This window comes from Exophiala oligosperma (genome assembly GCF_000835515.1).
Source record: "Exophiala oligosperma strain CBS 72588 unplaced genomic scaffold supercont1.3, whole genome shotgun sequence".
NCBI lineage: Eukaryota > Fungi > Ascomycota > Eurotiomycetes > Chaetothyriales > Herpotrichiellaceae > Exophiala > Exophiala oligosperma.
The window spans coordinates 2,702,920-2,720,748 of NW_015622820.1; the positions used below are offsets into that span (position 1 = coordinate 2,702,920).

The 17,829-nt window shown below is 50.5% G+C and overlaps 2 protein-coding genes across 2 annotated transcripts; both read left to right on the top strand.

Annotated features, from left to right (window-relative positions):
• Nucleotides 1–108: 108 nt before the first annotated feature.
• PV06_03733 (uncharacterized protein) lies at nt 109–5,073 on the top strand. The gene has a single exon (XM_016404546.1). The coding sequence runs from the start codon at nt 333–335 to the stop codon at nt 4,845–4,847; it is 4,515 nt and encodes a 1,504-aa protein (XP_016265551.1). The 5' UTR covers nt 109–332; the 3' UTR covers nt 4,848–5,073.
• Nucleotides 5,074–5,540: 467 nt separating this feature from the next.
• Nucleotides 5,541–8,851, top strand: PV06_03734 (uncharacterized protein; the record flags this gene model as incomplete). Its single annotated transcript, XM_016404547.1, has 7 exons — nt 5,541–5,857; nt 5,905–6,218; nt 6,278–6,933; nt 6,986–7,060; nt 7,124–7,210; nt 7,265–7,534; nt 7,650–8,851. 7 exons carry the CDS (start codon nt 5,541–5,543, stop codon nt 8,703–8,705), a joined length of 2,775 nt encoding a protein of 924 aa, XP_016265552.1. The 3' UTR covers nt 8,706–8,851.
• Nucleotides 8,852–17,829: the final 8,978 nt, after the last annotated feature.

Below are 17,829 nucleotides of genomic sequence, written 5' to 3' on the forward strand. Positions count from 1 at the left end.
TCTTGGCACCCAGACGCGCCTGGGTGCAAAAGTTTAGGCGCGACTCCCGTAGTGGAAGTTTAGAGCGCAGGTAGAATTCATGAAATGTTGTCAATAATGCATTGATCTGCCCGGTCTACAATATTCTCTTTCACAATCCTTAGTCTATATGAGCAGGCTTCAAGATTGCTGACCACAAGCGCTCTCCTTTGTTCTGGAGGCCTACGGTACTCCCGCGACACTCCTTTACCTTTTCAACACCCTCTCGATCATCACCAACTCCGCATGTCTCGTCCCCAAGTTCAGCTCCTTGCGCAAAACGATCGCTCTCTGCAGAGCTCCCCAAGTTGAGAATGGCTTTCAGCTTTGCAAGTGCAGCGTCCGCACCACCGGCCTTTGGCACAAGCAATGGTGGAGGCAACACAGTACAGGATGGACCTGAGCTACAAGAGATCCAAACGAATGAATTGGGACTTGCAGCGCTGAACGGAGAAGCCAAAGTACGCCTCCTTACGACACCATGGCCATCAGACGCCCTCCCTGCGCCGTCCTCCTCTTTGCTCAGCATTGCTTCTAGCAAGAAGCTTCTAGCCGCTGCTGGGCCTGATGCTCTATACCTCCACAACACTGATAAAGTCCGAGATGCGTTCCAATCACCTCCTGATGAAAAAGGAGGGACGATTCGATCCATCAAACCGGATTTTACGATCCCTCGATCTCGCCTCTCTCATGTCGCATTCTCGTCTGATGACAGTGTATTGGTGGTCTCTGGCGAGAGAGAGGGCTCGGTGGCAGCGTTCCAAGTCGACAGCATAACCAAGGGCGAACTCAATCCTGCAGTGCAAGTCTCAACGGACAGCCAGAATCTGCGTGCGTTGGTCCCGAATCCTGTCACAGAGCATGCCGAGTTGTTCGCACTCATTCTGACCAGCGGTGATCTTGTGCTCTTGGACCTCAAGGCTGGTTCTCTTGTATCGGGGAGCAATGGTCCAGTTCTGAAAAGTGGCTGCAGCTGTCTATCATGGAGTAATCGAGGCAAGCAGCTTGTCACTGGAATGGCGGATGGTACAGCTGTGCAGATGAAACCAGACGGGACTATTGTGGCTCAAATCCCAAAGTCTACGGCTATCCCAGCAAATGTACATGTTTCCGGCATATCTTGGCTTGAAAACGACACTTTTTTCATTACATACACTCCAAATGACACAAGTGATGGCATCCAGCCGTCGGAGTATTACATTGTCAACAGGCAGCCTAAAACCTCAAATTACACCTTCCAGAAGCTGCCAGAGGTCCTCCCTCCATTTGGTTTAGAACGCCTGCCAACATCACACTTCATTGCGAGGTTACGGAACTTCCCTCCTCACCTTCAGGATCTCTTGATAGTGGCAAGTAGCACGGCTAGCGACGTTGGTCTACTGTCCAAGTCCGAAAAGGCTCTCTCCCAAGAGGATCCCGTTACCTCTGTTTTCACCTATACAACTATTGAGGATGATACGCGACGGGCGCAACTTCCATTGTCAACTGACATGCAAGACACCTCCCCGATTGGCATGGCTGTGGACCTTTCCAGCACTGAGAAAGTACCAAACCCAATTCCATCTGATGCAGAAATACTTGAAACCGCCGGACCTGTTCCTAGCCTCGTAATTTTGAACAACGAAGGGTTACTCGTGTCATGGTGGATTATTTACAACGATTCAGTCCGCCAGCAGACCATGTTCTCAGGCTTTGCCAATGTGCAAGCTGCGAGAGGTATGTCTGGTAAAGCAGCCTCCGATGCCTCGTCAACGGCTTCGCCAGCCACAGGTAATTTCGGCCAGGCCAGCAATCCCAGCCCGTTTGCGAAGACTGAGACTAGCAGCTTCGGAGTACCCTCTCTTCAAAGTGGATTCGGGGCTACTTCACCCAAATCATTCGGCACCTCTTCACCCATTGCCTCCAACAAGCCATCATGGGCGACCACTGGGTTCACAGGCTCTGCAACATCAGGCCCTTCTGGAAACACTGCCTTTGGTGCTGCTACTCCTCTTGGCTCAGGTGCATCCCCGGCTTTCGGCTCAGCCAGCGCAATAGGAGCTCGACAACCAGCATTTGGACAATCTTCCAACATGGGTTCAGGGTCCGCTTTTGGCCAGCCTTCAGCTATTGGAGCTCCTTCAACTTCAAGTCCTTTCGCGAATGCTGGTGGATCGTCAAATAGCTCTGGCTTCGCTTCCTTCTCTAAAGGTAGTGGTTTCGCTTCATTTGCTGGAGGCAACACGAATCAGAATACCCAAAGTCCATTTTCCTCGACAACGGGCATGGGTTCGTTTGGAGGTGCAACTCCCAGCCCATTTGCGGCCACAGGTGGCAATAAGACATTCGATTCGTCAGCCAAGACTGCATTCGGCTCGAATACGTCGACTGCATCACCTTTTGGATCAACAAAACCTACAGAAGGGGCGGGCTTATTCGGCAATGCAGGTGCTTTCAAATTACAATCCTCATTCCAAGGAGATGGTACAGCCACGGATGATCTACCTAAGCCTAAAGATTCCAGCGGATTCGGATTCGGCGCGGCCTTGGATGACATGCTGGGTGGATCCAAGAGTGCTCTTTCACCAACGCATGACAAGGAGGCAGAGATGGATGAACAAAGTGCCGTTAGTGAGGCTGATTCAGAGAAAGAGACGAATCGCAATCTTGCTGCACAGCCAAGAATTGAACCTCCACAGACACTCGTAACACCTCCTTCTACCCTAAGTCAGTCGAAAGCAACACCTGCTCCACCACTTTCCAACTTGTTCGGTCAACCAGCTAAAGACTCGACGACTCCGCAAGCTCCTACATCAACGCCAGGCTGGTCGTTTGGACTCAACTCTACTACGCCGAAGGAGACACCAGCCGTTCACAAGACACTGTTTGGGACGACCACGACAAATGATCCATCTGCTGGTGTCCAAAAGAGTCAACCGATGAATACGTTCGGGCAGGTTGAAGAAACACCCCGGATCAAAGAAGAACCTCCCAGCGACGAGGAATCAGTCGATATGGAGAATATTCCTCAGGCACCACTTCCTCCAGATCCTGTAAGCAAACCTCGCTATGCTTCTGGAGATACCTCAGGCTCCTCGAATCTCTCGAAAGGCTCTCCTGATGAGGCACCATTGCCCCCTGATTTTCTGCCTGTGCCAAAAGCTGGTCAAAATGACGAAGATCGGCCCGAACTACCGAGTGATGAGGACGAGGACGAAGAGGACGACTTCAGCTCAGACTTTGAAGGTAGTGGCGAAGAACTAACCGGAGACGTTGGTCCCGAGGATGAGATGACAGAAGAGCAACATGAACAGTTGCAAACCTCTCCAGAAAGTTCGTTTAAGAGCGGCGGTGGAAGTCTAGAGACAAGCCCGACAGGAGGCCTATTTACTAAGGTAACCTCTAAAGTCTTACCGCAGAAATCAAGTCGACCACTTTTCGGTGAGGTCGGCACTGGACCCATTTTCGCTCCTCCAAAGCCTCATGAGAGCCCTCGATCTCCCAGCCCAGTGAGACATCTTCCACCAACCGAGAAGCTCAGAGCAGAGTCTGCACGATCTGTCAGTGCACCTGCGCATGGACGGTCAATCGTTGATCAACGTAAGGCCGAATATCAAAAATCTACTCTTGCTGCCCAGGCAGCCAAGACAAGAGAGGAAGAAGCAGCCAAAGAGCAAGCACGTCGTGAAGCCATCGCTCGTCAGAAAGTGCAGGCAGAGGCAGAACAACTCCAGCAACTCGAGGATGACGAAGATGAAAGATTACGAGAGGAGCTTGACAGACCTATATCTCCTAGCTTGAACCTCGACGACTTCATCACTTATCAGCCTAAATCGTCCGAAGAGACCTCCAAGACTGGCATTCCTGCACAGATCGAACGACTCTACTCTGATATCAATTCGATGGTTTTCACCCTGGGTATAAATTATCGGTCACTGTCAGCCTTTCTGAAATACCAACAACCAGAAGCAACCAACAAATCTTGGCCGTCGGTGCTGCAATCTGAAACACCCATGGATGCTCTCAACGATGAGTGGTTCTTGACTGACATTTCACGACTTCACGAAGGACAGACGGTTCTATCAGAACTTCTTGCCGAGAGCCAAGTTGACGATTTCGATGGCAAAGTTCAGCAGTGTCAGACCCTTATTGGGCGAGATCTGTTCGAGTTACGGACGAAACTCACCTCGATTCGGAAGACTATTCATGCTCTTTCGTCATCCGAAAACGGTATCACGGCGCCTCTTTCTGCTGAACAAGCCTCCCTCCAGCATGACCTTCGCAAAGCCTTCACCTCTGTGCAAACCAAACTAGTACAGGTCGAAGACTGCATATCTGTGTTAAGAGCGAAGATCGCGCAGTCGACGCCAACTGAAACAGTCAGCAGGCGAAACAGTATGCTGGGGAGGGTGCCTTCACAGAAGAAGCCTACTGTGGAGGCTGTGGCCAAGACAGTTGGCAAAATGATGTCAATGGCTGAACAAAGGAGTGCAGATATTGATGTCCTCGAATCTCAGTTAAAGAAAATGGATCTAGGACTGGCATCATCAACGATCAGTACCGGAGAGGCAGTCAAGAACCCCGCCACTCCAGTGCATGTTCGGCGATCGGTGAATGGAGCATCAACTCCGGGTAGTACTGGCAGTATCTATCATACTCCTGGGTCTGCTTTCAGCAGTAGTGCTCGATCTACGAGAAACTTTCGAACAAGCCAGAGTGGTGGTCTGTCACTAATATCCACGGAGGACAAGGAGCGTTGGAAGGCCCAGGCACGGCGTAGGAAAGAAGCCGCAAGTATGCTGAAAACAGTCTTGGAAGAAAAGAGAAAGCGATCTGCTACCAAGGCGTGACCATAAGGGATGTTTCTTAGGGGCTTGGACGACGTTGGAATCTGGCTAGACAATGACAAATGATTGAGTCACGTTTGGAGAAATGCGAAGTCAGCTGCATGATTGTAAGACATGGAGTGACGAAGCTGGGGCCGCTATAGTCTAGATCTGGCCATTATTACTTCAAGATGCCCGTGATTCGATGTGACTATGGGTCTCAACGTCCTTCCAGTCTCTGTGCGGAGTACTCAGTAGTGAACTGTATGTGAAAATGCTTTGACTTCATGGTCTTTGTCCTTGTGATGTGGTTTGTACCCCCTGGAGTTGCAGCCAGGTGGTGTTTCATGCTTCACATTCCACATTTTGAGCGATGTTATGGTAAAGATAGGGAGTACGGGAGTGACTCATATACATGTAGGCATTTGTCCTGCATACAAGCTGGAAGCCTGACCTTTCTGTCTCTTGTCACCCCAGTTTCCGTCCTATTTCGAAACTATCATGGAGGCTAACGTTCGAACCCCGGTCGTCGTTCCGTACAGTACGAATTCTCGAGACCCCGTGGGGATCCCCCGCTTGGAGTCGGCTGCCCCTCTACAGGGTTCAAAAACCCCCGCCGCCTCCTTACAATGTCCTCCGCGGCATATTCAACCTACCCAGAGTACTCAAATCTCCACAAGAGACGAAAGAAGACGCGAGACTAGGCTTCTGGTCGCTATGCCCGCCGCTCCAACAAGTTCGAAGAGCAAGTCCTATCCCTGCGAGGAGTGCGGGAGGATCCTGTCTCGACAAGATCACCTTGAGCGACATCGGCTGACAGCGCATTCCAAACGTGGTGCTCTTGAATCGACCTGTAGAGCCTGCGGCAGGAAGTTTTCCAGAAGGTTGGCTGACGCCGTGGCGACTGTTTTGGTGTGGACTGACACCTCAAGGGACGTGCTCGTGCGGCATTATCGCACTATACACGGAACCAAGTGCGAATCGCGTCCCAAGGGACGACCAAGGAAAGCCCCAAAACCACCAATAGCTCAAAGGTACTTGCTCTGCCGCTCCCCTGCTCACATTTAACTGACTTTGAAAGTCCTGAGTACGGTGCGACTCGATCGCGGAGCCAATCTCGGGAAGCTGGCACTGCAGCTGAGGACCCTCAAGTCGATGGGTCATTTAACCCCCGGATAGCTGCGCGGTCTACCAGTCCAACCCTTGATGCGCAATGGGATATGCTCTCGAAGAACACCATAACCGACGCATGCGATCCAAATGGCGTAGTGGCAGTCTCTGGGGCTAACAGCACTCGCATGAATGATCAGAATCCCTTTCAATCCGACCTCAACTTTCTGAACACGCTTGGTGGCACTCAGCCTTTCTCCGGCAACGCCTCACTTCGCTTCGAGGGTACGAATTTCAAATTGATTCTCTTTCCCGGCTTCTGGATGCTAGCTTACGCAAAATAGACATTGACAATGATATTTCGCTTCTTGGCTGGACACTATCTGAAGATCCGGCAGCCGTACATGGGATGCTGCCGGAGCTAAACATGCCTGATTTTCCAATGCAAGGTTTAGAAGACACCCTTGCAACTTCTACGCACCAGCAGGGCTTACATGACACCTCCGAAGCTGCTGACAGTTACGTCGATCCACTCATAACCGCAGCAACTCTTCCTCTCGAGTCGAGGAATGCAGAAGTCTCGTTGCCGACAATGGAAGATATAGAGTTATCGGCTACCTCTGAGCCACGAAATTCCAACAGAGACTCTCCCACTGAGGGAGCATTGCGTGCTGATTGTTCGGAAGCGACCACCCATACATGGCCGTATGAATACCGTGCGGGCGCAGAAGAAGAAAGAATAGTCCTCCCTGTTCTGAATCCAGAAGATGTCCGGAAGGCCAAAAACTATCACAGTGGTACGAATTCAACACCTCAGAGCCACACTCTTTTCAATACACTAGGCAAATTAGACGAAGAAAAGCGGGTTGGGATCGTTCAACTTCTAAGTCTGCCACTCTTGCGAGTGCCTTGGAAGGAGGACATCGATTTAGCACACTCTCTTCCCAGCCCCAACGTCCTCGACCACTTTGTCAACTTATACTTTCTCCATTTTCATGAGGTCAGTCTGAATTGACCCCAAGGCCCCTTCATGGCTAATATTCTTCTGATAGCTGTGGCCAATAATCCATCAACCGACCTTTAAAATTTCGGATGCACCAGCAATATTAGTGTTGACCATGGCATGCGTAAGTCTTTTGAATGTTGTTCATTATCTGTTAGTTATCGAGACCGTCTAATCAGTGATCCAGATTGGTGCGTGCTATTCGGGGCTTGAGCAGTCCATTGAATTCGCAGATACACTTGGCGAGCTTTGCAGGCGAACCTGTGGGTGGATGGTCAGTTGCTTCTTTCATACCTCCTGCCACAGCTATTAACAAATTATGCTCCAGGGGGAGCACGATCCTCGAATTCTCCGGTCTCCGCATTTCGGTATGGCGCTTCTACTGCAGTATTTGCACGCCATGGGATCGGGCTCGCGGCGCCTTTTCGAGATGACAGATGCCTCTCGTTCACGCCTCATCAGCATTGGAAGACACATGAAGTCCACAGTGCGCCAGTCTTCACCTGCCCGCTCAGAATCGCCTTCACGGACTGCACACCAGAGCTGGCTTGAATGGGTTGGCCAAGAACAAGTCAAAAGACTAGTTTGGTTTTTGTTTGTAAGTTTGCTCAAGATCGACGGAGTTGACACCTTGATTTATTCGTGGCTTTGAACATTCTTCAGCCCATGAAAGGCAGGCTGGAAACCCTGCTTACCAAATGCCTTACCGATAGGAATTCGACTGCCTGTACTCTGCGTTTTCGAAACAAAGCCCATGCACAAAGCTCGAGGAGCTGCCGCCAGAGTTTCCCTGTGAGCAACTCCATTGGGAAGCACCAACAGCAATGGCTTGGGCAGCATGTCCATTCCAGGCTGCACCATGCGGACCGCCAACCATGCAAACTATAGTCACTTTCTTGAACAATTCATCCCTCTCGACCATTGGCCAGCTTGATAACGTCGGTAAACGTTTGCTGATTCGCTGCTTTGGCCAGGAGCTGCAGGCTTGTCAGGAACAGCTGGACTCGAGCATATACAACGGCATTTGGAAAAACAACGACGGTAGAAACGCCAACCGTGAAGCTCGTGCCAAATTTTCATATGCTATCGTCTCTGTCTATGAGTGCAGCTGGGCTGATCACCCACGTCGATATGCTCTTCGCCATGCTCTCCGCATCGGTGTAGCTGGACACTATACCCATATGTTTGCGGCGGGTAAAATCATCGATCTGGTCATCCGTGTCGCACGTAAAAGGGCTTCCAGTATCGATGGACCTACGAACTTTATTGAGACTGTCTGCGCATCGGGACCTGTCGGCCAAGCTGGAACCTCCGAGGAGACAGCAATGATCGCTGCGTTCGGCGCGGAACCGGACACAATCAGAGAGCTTATGTGGCACGCGGCCCAAGTGTGCTACCTTCAACGCCGTCACCCTTTCAACTCACCACTGGAGCCCCTATCGGTATTTCTGGGCGGAATTGTGCTCTGGGCATGTTGTAAATATTTCTGTCCGCACCAAATTTCCATGCGTAGCGGCCCTTCGATTCAATTGGACGAGCCGTCCTTTTGCAGCCCCCAGCACAGCAGCAAAGCCGTCCGCGACTGGATTAAAGTCGGCGGCAAGACTTATCTGGATGGAGTGGGCAGCGTCTGCGATCCTGGGGCACCAAGTCGGGTTCTCCGCCTCAGCGTGGACCAGACCCGGAGGCTTAGAGTATGGAAGATGGCTTCTAACGTGTCGGACATCTTTGTGAGCCTTTTGCAAGCTGAGGAGCAGGGGTTTACTTAGGACCCAGAACCCATCACACCGATATGATTCAGTCATGTTCTTAGCCAGATGTCACAAAGTTCGTGGTAGTGGATGAACTGTAGGACATATAAAAAACTCTAATAGCTCACGACGCTCTGTTCTGTGGACAATTATGAACTACTGACGCTCAAAGCCAGATTTGTATCGATAAAGATCATCAACCGGTGACAAAATATCACCTTGGTTACGTAGAAGTCGCATTCAAACCATTCTTTTTATACGACGATAGTACGTGAGATATATAATTGCTGGGAAACGCCTCTCATTTGATGGCGGAGTCGGTCTTTCCACCCTCATTCAGCAATAGATCAATGGTGTCCTCGTAGATAAGGTCCATCTTAGTCATGGTAGAACCGGGCCCAGAGGGCAACGGACTATCGACCAGCACCTCTCGAGTCGTCTCTTTGAGCTTCTCCAAGACCGTGCCTCCTTCATACTTGTCGCTCTCTACGAGCGTCAACATAGTCTCTGCGACTTCTTCCGGGGTGGCCAGCACGTCTGCCTCGGAAATCGCCCTCATCTTATCCGGGTTCTCCGACCAGAGAGGTGTCAAGACCATTCCGGGAGCGATCGCCACAACCTTTATTCCAAACTCCCGGTGGAGCGGGGCCATCGCCCGGGTGAATGAAGAAACGGCGGCTTTCGAGGTGCAATACAGCGGTTGGTTGAAGAGTGCGTACTGAGCAGCCAGAGAGGAGATGTTGAGAATAACCCCCACTACAGTCTCGGTCTCGCTGTCGCTGGCTGCTGCTCGCCTCCCCCTCCCCTTCCCCTTGGACAATGATCGGGTGGTTTGATCCCTAATGGCCATCCTTGATGCCTTGAGAAGTCCTTGTAGGTTGATCTCGAGTGACTTGTAGCTTTCTGTTTCGGTGTCTTTCCAGAAGCTTGACCAGTCCTGTGTCTCATTTGGCAGGTTAGCTTTGCTCGGTTTGTTATTGCATTGCTGGGAAGCAAATCGGGCTCGAACCGGTTCAAAAACCCCTGCGCCATTACATAGCAGGTCGACACCTCCCAACTCGGACCTTGCGAACTCAAACAGTCTCTCCAAGTCTTTCCAGTCTGATACGTCGGTCTTTTGAAACATCACCTTGGTGGAAGTGGTGGCTCGCTGGAACTTTCGGAAGGCAGGAGTTTCTTGGATGTCGGCGACAATGACATTCGCCTTCTTCTGGGCCAGAAGCTGTGCAAACGCCAGATTGATCCCTATACACATGGTCTGCTATCAGCTATTTGAAACACCTTTTTGTCAATCTCCCTTGCTCACATACCCGAGCTTGCGCCCGTCACGATCGCGTTCTTCCCACAGACTGAAAACGACATTACTTAGGTAACACTTCGAGGGCCTGGAGGAAGTCTTCTACAATACAATTGCCCAGTTTGTATCGCTTATTTACTTTGATTTCGACATAAACATTTCAAATGACCCGTTGGCGGCTTTTTGTACTAATGTGGTGGGGTTTTTCGAAAATATATGTGGGGGGGGCCTCCTTGAAACCTTCCTAATCAGGGCATGGTAGTGGATCAGCGATGAGCCCGCCATATTCGTACTCCGTAAAACGCCCACCATCGGGAGGCAGGATGGGCGTTCTACCTATTTACCAACGATGATTACAGTCTCGAAGTCTTCCACTTTGGCTGCCGCTTTTCTCGAAAAGCAGATAAGCCTTCGGCGGAATTTGGCCCAGCCATCAATTTCTCATAGAACCTCTCGTGCGTGATTTGGAAGGCCCGCTCGATGCTGGGTGCTTCCAATGCTTCTCGCAAGGCTGCCCTCGTGATGATGAGCGCATCGGGTGATACGGCAGCGATTTCTCGAGCCACGTCGAATGCTTCGTCTATCAGCGTTTGTGAACTGTCTGATATTCGGTTGACGAGGTTCCGATGCAGTGCCTCTTTGGCAGTGATGGTCCGTCCCGTCAAAGCGATTTCGCTTGCCACATGAAGTCCTGCAGTACGAATCAGGCGAGGGAGGCCTCCACCGTACGCATAAAGTCCGACTTTCGCTTCGGGAAGGCCAAACCGTGCGCTCGGACTGGCAATCACCACATCACTGTAGAGAGAGAAAGGGATCAGTAGAACTCATCAACCAGAAAGCGAATCATCATCGAGTTATGATGTATACAAACCAGTTCAAGGCAATCTCCCATCCTCCACCCAATGCGTATCCGTTGATTGCAGCCACGATCGGTTTCTTCCCTTCTCTTCGACTGATCCCTGCAAACCCTGTGCTTGGATGGTTGTACTTGTATGGTTCCGTCTTCCATGAATCGTCGCCGGACTTTTTGATGCGTTCGATTTCTATCAAATCCGAGCCGACGCAGAAGGCTCGGTCGCCGGCGCCCGTGACAATGGCAACGCGCAAGGTTGGTTCCTTGTCGAACCACCTGAACAACGCGTCCATCTGCCAGTGAAGTTCGTACGGGATTGAATTCAGCTGACGGGGGCGGTTGATCGTAGCGAGCATGATATGCTGCTCGGGAAACGTAACATCACAGCCAGAGCATGGCGGAGGCCGCGACCCGAACGCCGGAATGGAGCCCATTGGTGACACGTTCTTTACCGAATTTGTGGCTAATCTATCAATACAACGTCTGTGTGCACTCATTCGAAAGATCGCAGTTCTCAGTCACTTGGGTTTTATGAGAAAGCGATCGCTTCAGGGTCTGATGTTGAACAGCGGGGTTAATGCGCTCACCTACAGGACCGCTGCTCCAGAATCCCATTAGTAAGTCCAAGGCTGTCTGAATCCGTTCCGCGGACTGAATCCAGACAGTTGGCCATTACATTATTCCAGATACCGGCGGGGGTTTGTTCTAAACCGCCTCTGCCACCCTACACCAAAAATTCAGTCAACGTCAGACCTTTTCAGGCCCGCTCCCACTAACCCTTTCGTCTAGATACTTACTTGACACAATGTAACCGTGAATAGTGCAGGAGCTAAATACAATGCCTCAAAGTTTAGCGCTCTGCAGAGGGTTTCCATTGGCCAGTAGTACCTCGACCTCGTGAAACCGCAGATATTGCGCCAACGATGACTTCTCTTCCACGGGACAAGTCAACCTTTCCAGACCCGGAGATCCCTCAGATAGAACAGTCTTCAATGGTATCTCAAGCTTCTTACCATTGGCGTTGTAAGGAATGTCGCGTACCTGAAAAATGAACTGGGGGACATGACGGCGACTGAGATCTTGCGCAATTTGTGCTCGAACCTCGCGTTCCAAGGAGGCTGCGTCACACTTTGTCGATATCTTGATGAACAGAAACACACGCTCACTCTGGTCTCGAGCTCTCTGCTGACCTACGCAGATAGCGTCTGCGACACGATCAGCAAACTTCTGTTCAATGATAGTGTATATCTCAGCGCTTCCGAATCGGATGCCGGATGGATTCAGCACGCCGTCACTGCGGCCCAGTATCAACCATCCGCCGGTCTCTGGATTCATTCGAATGAAATCCCCATGCCTCCATACACCTGTGAAGGTCGAAAAATATGATTTCATGTAGGTTTTCCCGTCCGGGTCGTTCCAAAACCGAACTGGCATATTCGGAAACGGCTTTTTGCAGACAAGCTCTCCGCTTTCACCTGGGCGGGCCGGCTTGCCGTCTGATGTGAAGACGTCAACGTCCATGCCGAGCTCTTTCACCGTCATCTCTCCGGCGTACGTGGGCATACCGATGTGGCCGGCACAGAAGTTACCACAAAGTTCAGTACCACCTGAAAAAGACATCTGGCATACGGGCCCAAACGCTTCCTTGAGCCACTTTGACTGAGGCTCGTTGAGGATGGCCCCTGCAGAGAGGATGCACTTGAGATTCTTGACATATGGCTTGGGATCAACTCCGGCCTTTTGGAGCTCCGCGAAGTATCGAGGGCTGGCTCCCCACGCTGTAACCCCTGCAGAAAAGACTGCCGCCAATTGTTTCTCCGGAGTAGGGTAGAATGGAGAGCCATCGTAGAGGATGACAGTCGAGCCACAGAAGAGGGCTGAAATCATCAAGTTCCACAATATCCACCCAATGTTGGTATAATGGTAGTGGACGTCACCCGGACCGAAATTGTTGTGCAGACGGCTTCCCTTCTTTCCACTGATCACCATGCCACCATGAGAGTGGACGATACCCTTCGGCGAGCCCGTCGTGCCCGACGAAAAGGCCAGGAGAAGAGGATGGTTGAAGGGAACCTGCTCATAACGAAGTGGCCCTTCCCGACCAAGTTGTCGAAATTTCTCCAAGGGCATCCACCCTTTCGGAGCAGCAACTTCGGACGTACAGATGAGTTTGGCATTTCGCACCTTGTCTATCACAGAAAAGACCTCAGAGATCTTCTCAGAAATATCGTACGTCTTCCCATTGTACCGGTAGAACGATTCTGAGAAAACTATCTTAGGGCAGACTTGTCCCATTTTGTCCATCAAGATTTTTCTCCCTGCGTCTGTGGCGAATGCTGAGACAATCGCGCCGACAGAGGCTGTCGCCAGGAATATGGCAAGCGATAGAGGTGAACTCCCACCGATAATGCAAACGACGTCTTCTCTCGAGACGTTTGACTTTCGCATAGCATTTGAGAGGATGCGAACAGTTTCATGCAGCTCTTTCCAAGTGACTTCACTCGGTGCGTCTAACTGATTCTCACACAGGTATTTTACTGCCACTCCCTCGTCTGATCGGACAAGGAGATTTTCCGCATAGTTTAATCGAGCATCTTCAAAGAAAGTTGGCAGTTGGTCGATTCGAAGTGTTTCGTCGATGGCCTTCGTGGGTTGGACCGAGGCCTTCACATCTAGATACCGCCACAACGACATCCAAAATTCATTTCGCCTCTCGACTGATAATTTGTGGAGATCATGATAGTCTCGAAGGGAGAGGCCAAGCTCTGAGTTCACTCTCTGTCGAAATTCGTCGAAATTGGTTGTCAGGCCTGGAGGAGGAGAGTATATCAATTCTGGTGCCATTGTGATAGTCTCACGAACGATTTATGAAGTGAGTTGCGCTACCAGGCAATAATTGTCAGTTAATGAGCTTTCACAACTCCTACATTTAACCACTGTAAGCGCAGACCAAATCCCCCACCACCGCGGCGGATCACAGTTACTCATCGGAAAATGCTGATGTCTCTATATGTGTTGAGCTTATATGATTGGATTCGAGTCTCTTTAATGGATTGAAATCATTCCATTCTGTGTTCAGACGAACGACTCTCTTCTTAGAATGAGACTGAGATTGCAAATAGACAGGCAGATTTTTTCTCTACAAAATCTGAAAAACTATGACTCTCGGACTTGATCTATCATCAAAGCGCCTTCGGAACCGTTCAGACTACAGCTACCATCTAGACTACCGGTTGCGATGGTGATTCAATTGACCACCCGTGTGTTTAGTAGCCGCGTGCTGACTGTTGTTTGAACTTAGGAGTGATAACGACACCTTTGGCCATGTCAACAACCCAATCTATGGAGTTCTGGCCGATAGCATCATCAACGAATACATGATTGAGGAGTGTAGCTACACAGTCAACAAACACGAACAAGCCGCAATCATCGCAAACACATATTTTGATTATTTTGGGTCGGTTAGCTACCCAGACGTGCTAGAATGTGGACTACGGATCGTTAGACTGGGCAAATCCAGCGTCATGTATGAAGTGGGGATTTTCAGACGAGGTGAAGAGCAGGTCAAGGCGGTGGGAGGGTCGACACATGTCTTTGTTAGGCAGACGGATGGACGATTGGGAAAATCTGCGGAGGGCGGCATGCCAACGGCGATGAGGGAAGGGTATCAACGGTTGATGCAAATTTTACCCCCGCCTCATTTTCTCTAGACCTTTGTTGACAATTTCAATTCTTTTCCAGAGACGGAGGTTTTGGTGCTGTTCGTCCATATCGTGTCCACCTCCACCTATAGCTTCTCCACAAGGCTGTAAACCCCTCTCTCTGGATAGATTCTCCATATACTCCGTACAGACCCGAGTGAAATGTGCTCGGAAACGTTCCAAGATAGAGGGCAATGGCTTGTTAACACCGATCCAGTTTCTTCGTATCATTTATTTTGTGCGTTACAAAATTCACTGCCAGTTGACCATCGAGAGGAGCTCCCGTCTGGGTTTCATCATTCCAAAGCGCTACAATGGGATCTACAACCTCACCAAAGTTCTACGATGTCATCGTCGTGGGTGCTGGTTTTACCGGAATGTGGCATCTGCACCATCTGAAAAAGGCCGGATTTTCAGTCCTCTTGCTTGAAAAAGGCTCCGACTACGGTGGGACTTGGTATTGGAATTGCTACCCAGGAGCTCGAGTAGACACCGAAATTCCGGTTTATCAATTCACCGACGAGGAGACAATGGCCGATTGGAACTGGACACAACGGTATCCCGGACGTGATGAGATTTTCCAATATTTCAAGCACGTCAGTCGTGTTTGGAACCTCGACCCAGATGTGACCTTCAACTCCCGAGTAAAGTCAATGGTCTGGGATACCTCAGACAAGTTGTGGCTCGTAGAGGTTGAGAATGGCGCTGAGGTCCTCCGAGCACAGCATGTCGTGATGGGAACGGGATTTGCGGCCAAACCACATGTACCAGATTATAAAAATTTGGCGTCCTTTCGAGGGATCACCACACATTCTGCCAGCTGGCCCATGGACGATGGCATTGATCTGAGTGGCAAGCGGGTAGCCGTGGTTGGGACAGGCGCCAGTGGTGTGCAGCTTGTCCAAGCTATCAGTAAATCGGCCTCCAATTTGACGGTTTTTCAGCGGACGCCCAATCTGGCGCTGCCCATGGGTCAAGGTGACATCAACGAGGCCGACAACGAACGGTTGAAGAAGAACTTTGCAGATACCAAGCAGAAAATCGACAGCACCTTTGCCGGGTTCATGTACGACTTCACGCCGTTGATGGGAAAAGATGCCAGCGAACAAGAGAGAAATGAACTGTGGGAGCAGCTCTTTCATCGTGGTGGTCTCCATTTTTGGCTCGGAAATTATCTGGATTTGTTGGAGGACCGTGATGTCAATACCGCAGCCTACCGGTTCTGGAGAGAGAAGACGCTCGCGAGGATCACTAACACAGAAGCTGCAGAGATACTGGCACCAGAAGTTCCACCTCATCCATTTGGTGCCAAGCGGGTCAGTCTCGAACAAGGCTACTTCGAATGTTTCAACCGTGATAATGTCACTCTGGTCAATGCGGCCAGGGCAGCAAATCCCATCTCGGAATTCACACCTGAAGGCATCCGGACAAGAGACAATACCGAACACAAGTTTGACGTTGTTATTTTCGCCACCGGTTTCGATGCAATCACGGGATCGATGACCAACATTGACATTCGAGGCGAGGAGACGTCCATTCATGAAAAGTGGGCCGGCGGCGTCTACACACATCTTGGAATGACCACGAACGGTTTTCCAAATTTCTTCTTTGTCTATGGCCCGCATGCCCCGACCGCGTTCGCCACCGGTCCAGCGTGTACTGAGACTCAGGGAGCTTGGATTGTAAAATGTCTCGAGTTCTTGCGGAGTCGGCATCTCAGATCGATTGAGCCGACACCAGAGGCCGAAAGCGAATGGCGAAGACTTGCAAACGACGTTACCGGCAAGCACCTCCTGATCGAAGGTGACAGTTGGTACTTTGGAGGAAACATTCCAGGGAAACCGAAGGAAGCATTGAATTACACGGCAGGACTCCCCGAATACAGGAGAAGGATTTGGAGCTGCGCGGACTCGGGGTACTCTGGATTTACTTTACAGTAGGATGGATCACAAAGAGAGGCTTATACAGTGCCCGAATATTGCTTGATCTCGGGAAAATAACAATGAATGGGGGAGCAAGAACCTTTTCACTCCAGCACAATGTCGAACTTTGTCATTGTGACGTTCCCAGGTTTCCTGATTGGATGACCCAGCCACATCTTTCACAGGCTTCTAGTCTGGATAATCCTCCGTTTCCCAGGTCCCTCAGAGAGCTAATAGAGACTGTTTCACCCTTCATTTCTCTTACTCCTTCGATATATATGTCAATCACTGTAAATGTCTGTCTCTACGGAGTTGAAAGGTTTACTAGAAGCTTTCGGTGCGCTTAAATCCCAGCCATAGGCGAACTTAGACACCGTTGATGGACGGAATCGGAAGTTCTGCTGGTCCAGCCACTAATGGAAGAGGTGATAAATCAGAACCAGCGTGGACTGTTGCTCTTGGAAAGATGGAGATGGCCGAAAGAGATGCTTCGCGGGTGGGTATATTGAGTATTGAATGATCGAAGACAGACTACGCAGGAATATGCGAAGGTCAATTACAGCCGGTGGGGATTTATTGCACCCCTGCTTCAGACATGATTATGGCAGAGTAGTCCAGAACATGCGCGGGCATGGTATGGACTGTAATGGATATGATCTGGACTGAGCTTTCCCCCGCGATCCAACTACCAAGGTAGATAAAAAGGAGCGCGCCAGCCTTGAGCAGTCTGATTCCAGAATCCGGGCAGACCTTTTTCATCTCTAGTATCAGATAACTCTTCCAACGATGGCTTCCACTCACAAAGCAAAAGCCAACAGGTACAATTTCGCCCTTGCCTTTTTTGTGGCCTTGGGTTCTTTTAGCTACGGTTTCAATTCATCTATTATAGGGTCCGTCATCGGCCAACCCTCCTTCTACTCCTACATGAATTTTGTCGCGACGAGCAACTACGGCGGATCCATCATCGGTGCTGCCAATGGAATGTACGCCGCTGCGGGAGTCATTGGCTCCCTCAGCGTTTTCTGGATGTTGGATGTGATGGGTCGGAAAAAGGGCATCCAGATCGCCGCCTTGCTTTGTCTGATCTCGGCAGCGGTCCAAGCAGGGTCGGTGCACATAGCCATGTTCCTGGTTGGTCGGTTCTTCAATGGTTTGGCGATTGGATGGATCAACTGCTCGGTTCCAATCTACATCTCTGAAATATCCCCTGCTTCCCAACGTGGCCGCATTGTTGGTTCCCACGGATTTGTGATTTGTTGTGGATACGTGAGTTTGATCCTGCTTTTGGTGTGTCCTATCGAGAAAACTGACAACTTGACCCTCATGCTAGGCTGTCTCCAACTGGTGCGGTTTTGGGACATTTTATGAA

Coding starts and splice junctions, on each gene's coding strand:
- PV06_03733 (XM_016404546.1), top strand. CDS start 333: ATGGCTTTCAGCTTTGCAAGTGCAGCGTCCGCACCACCGGCCTTTGGC.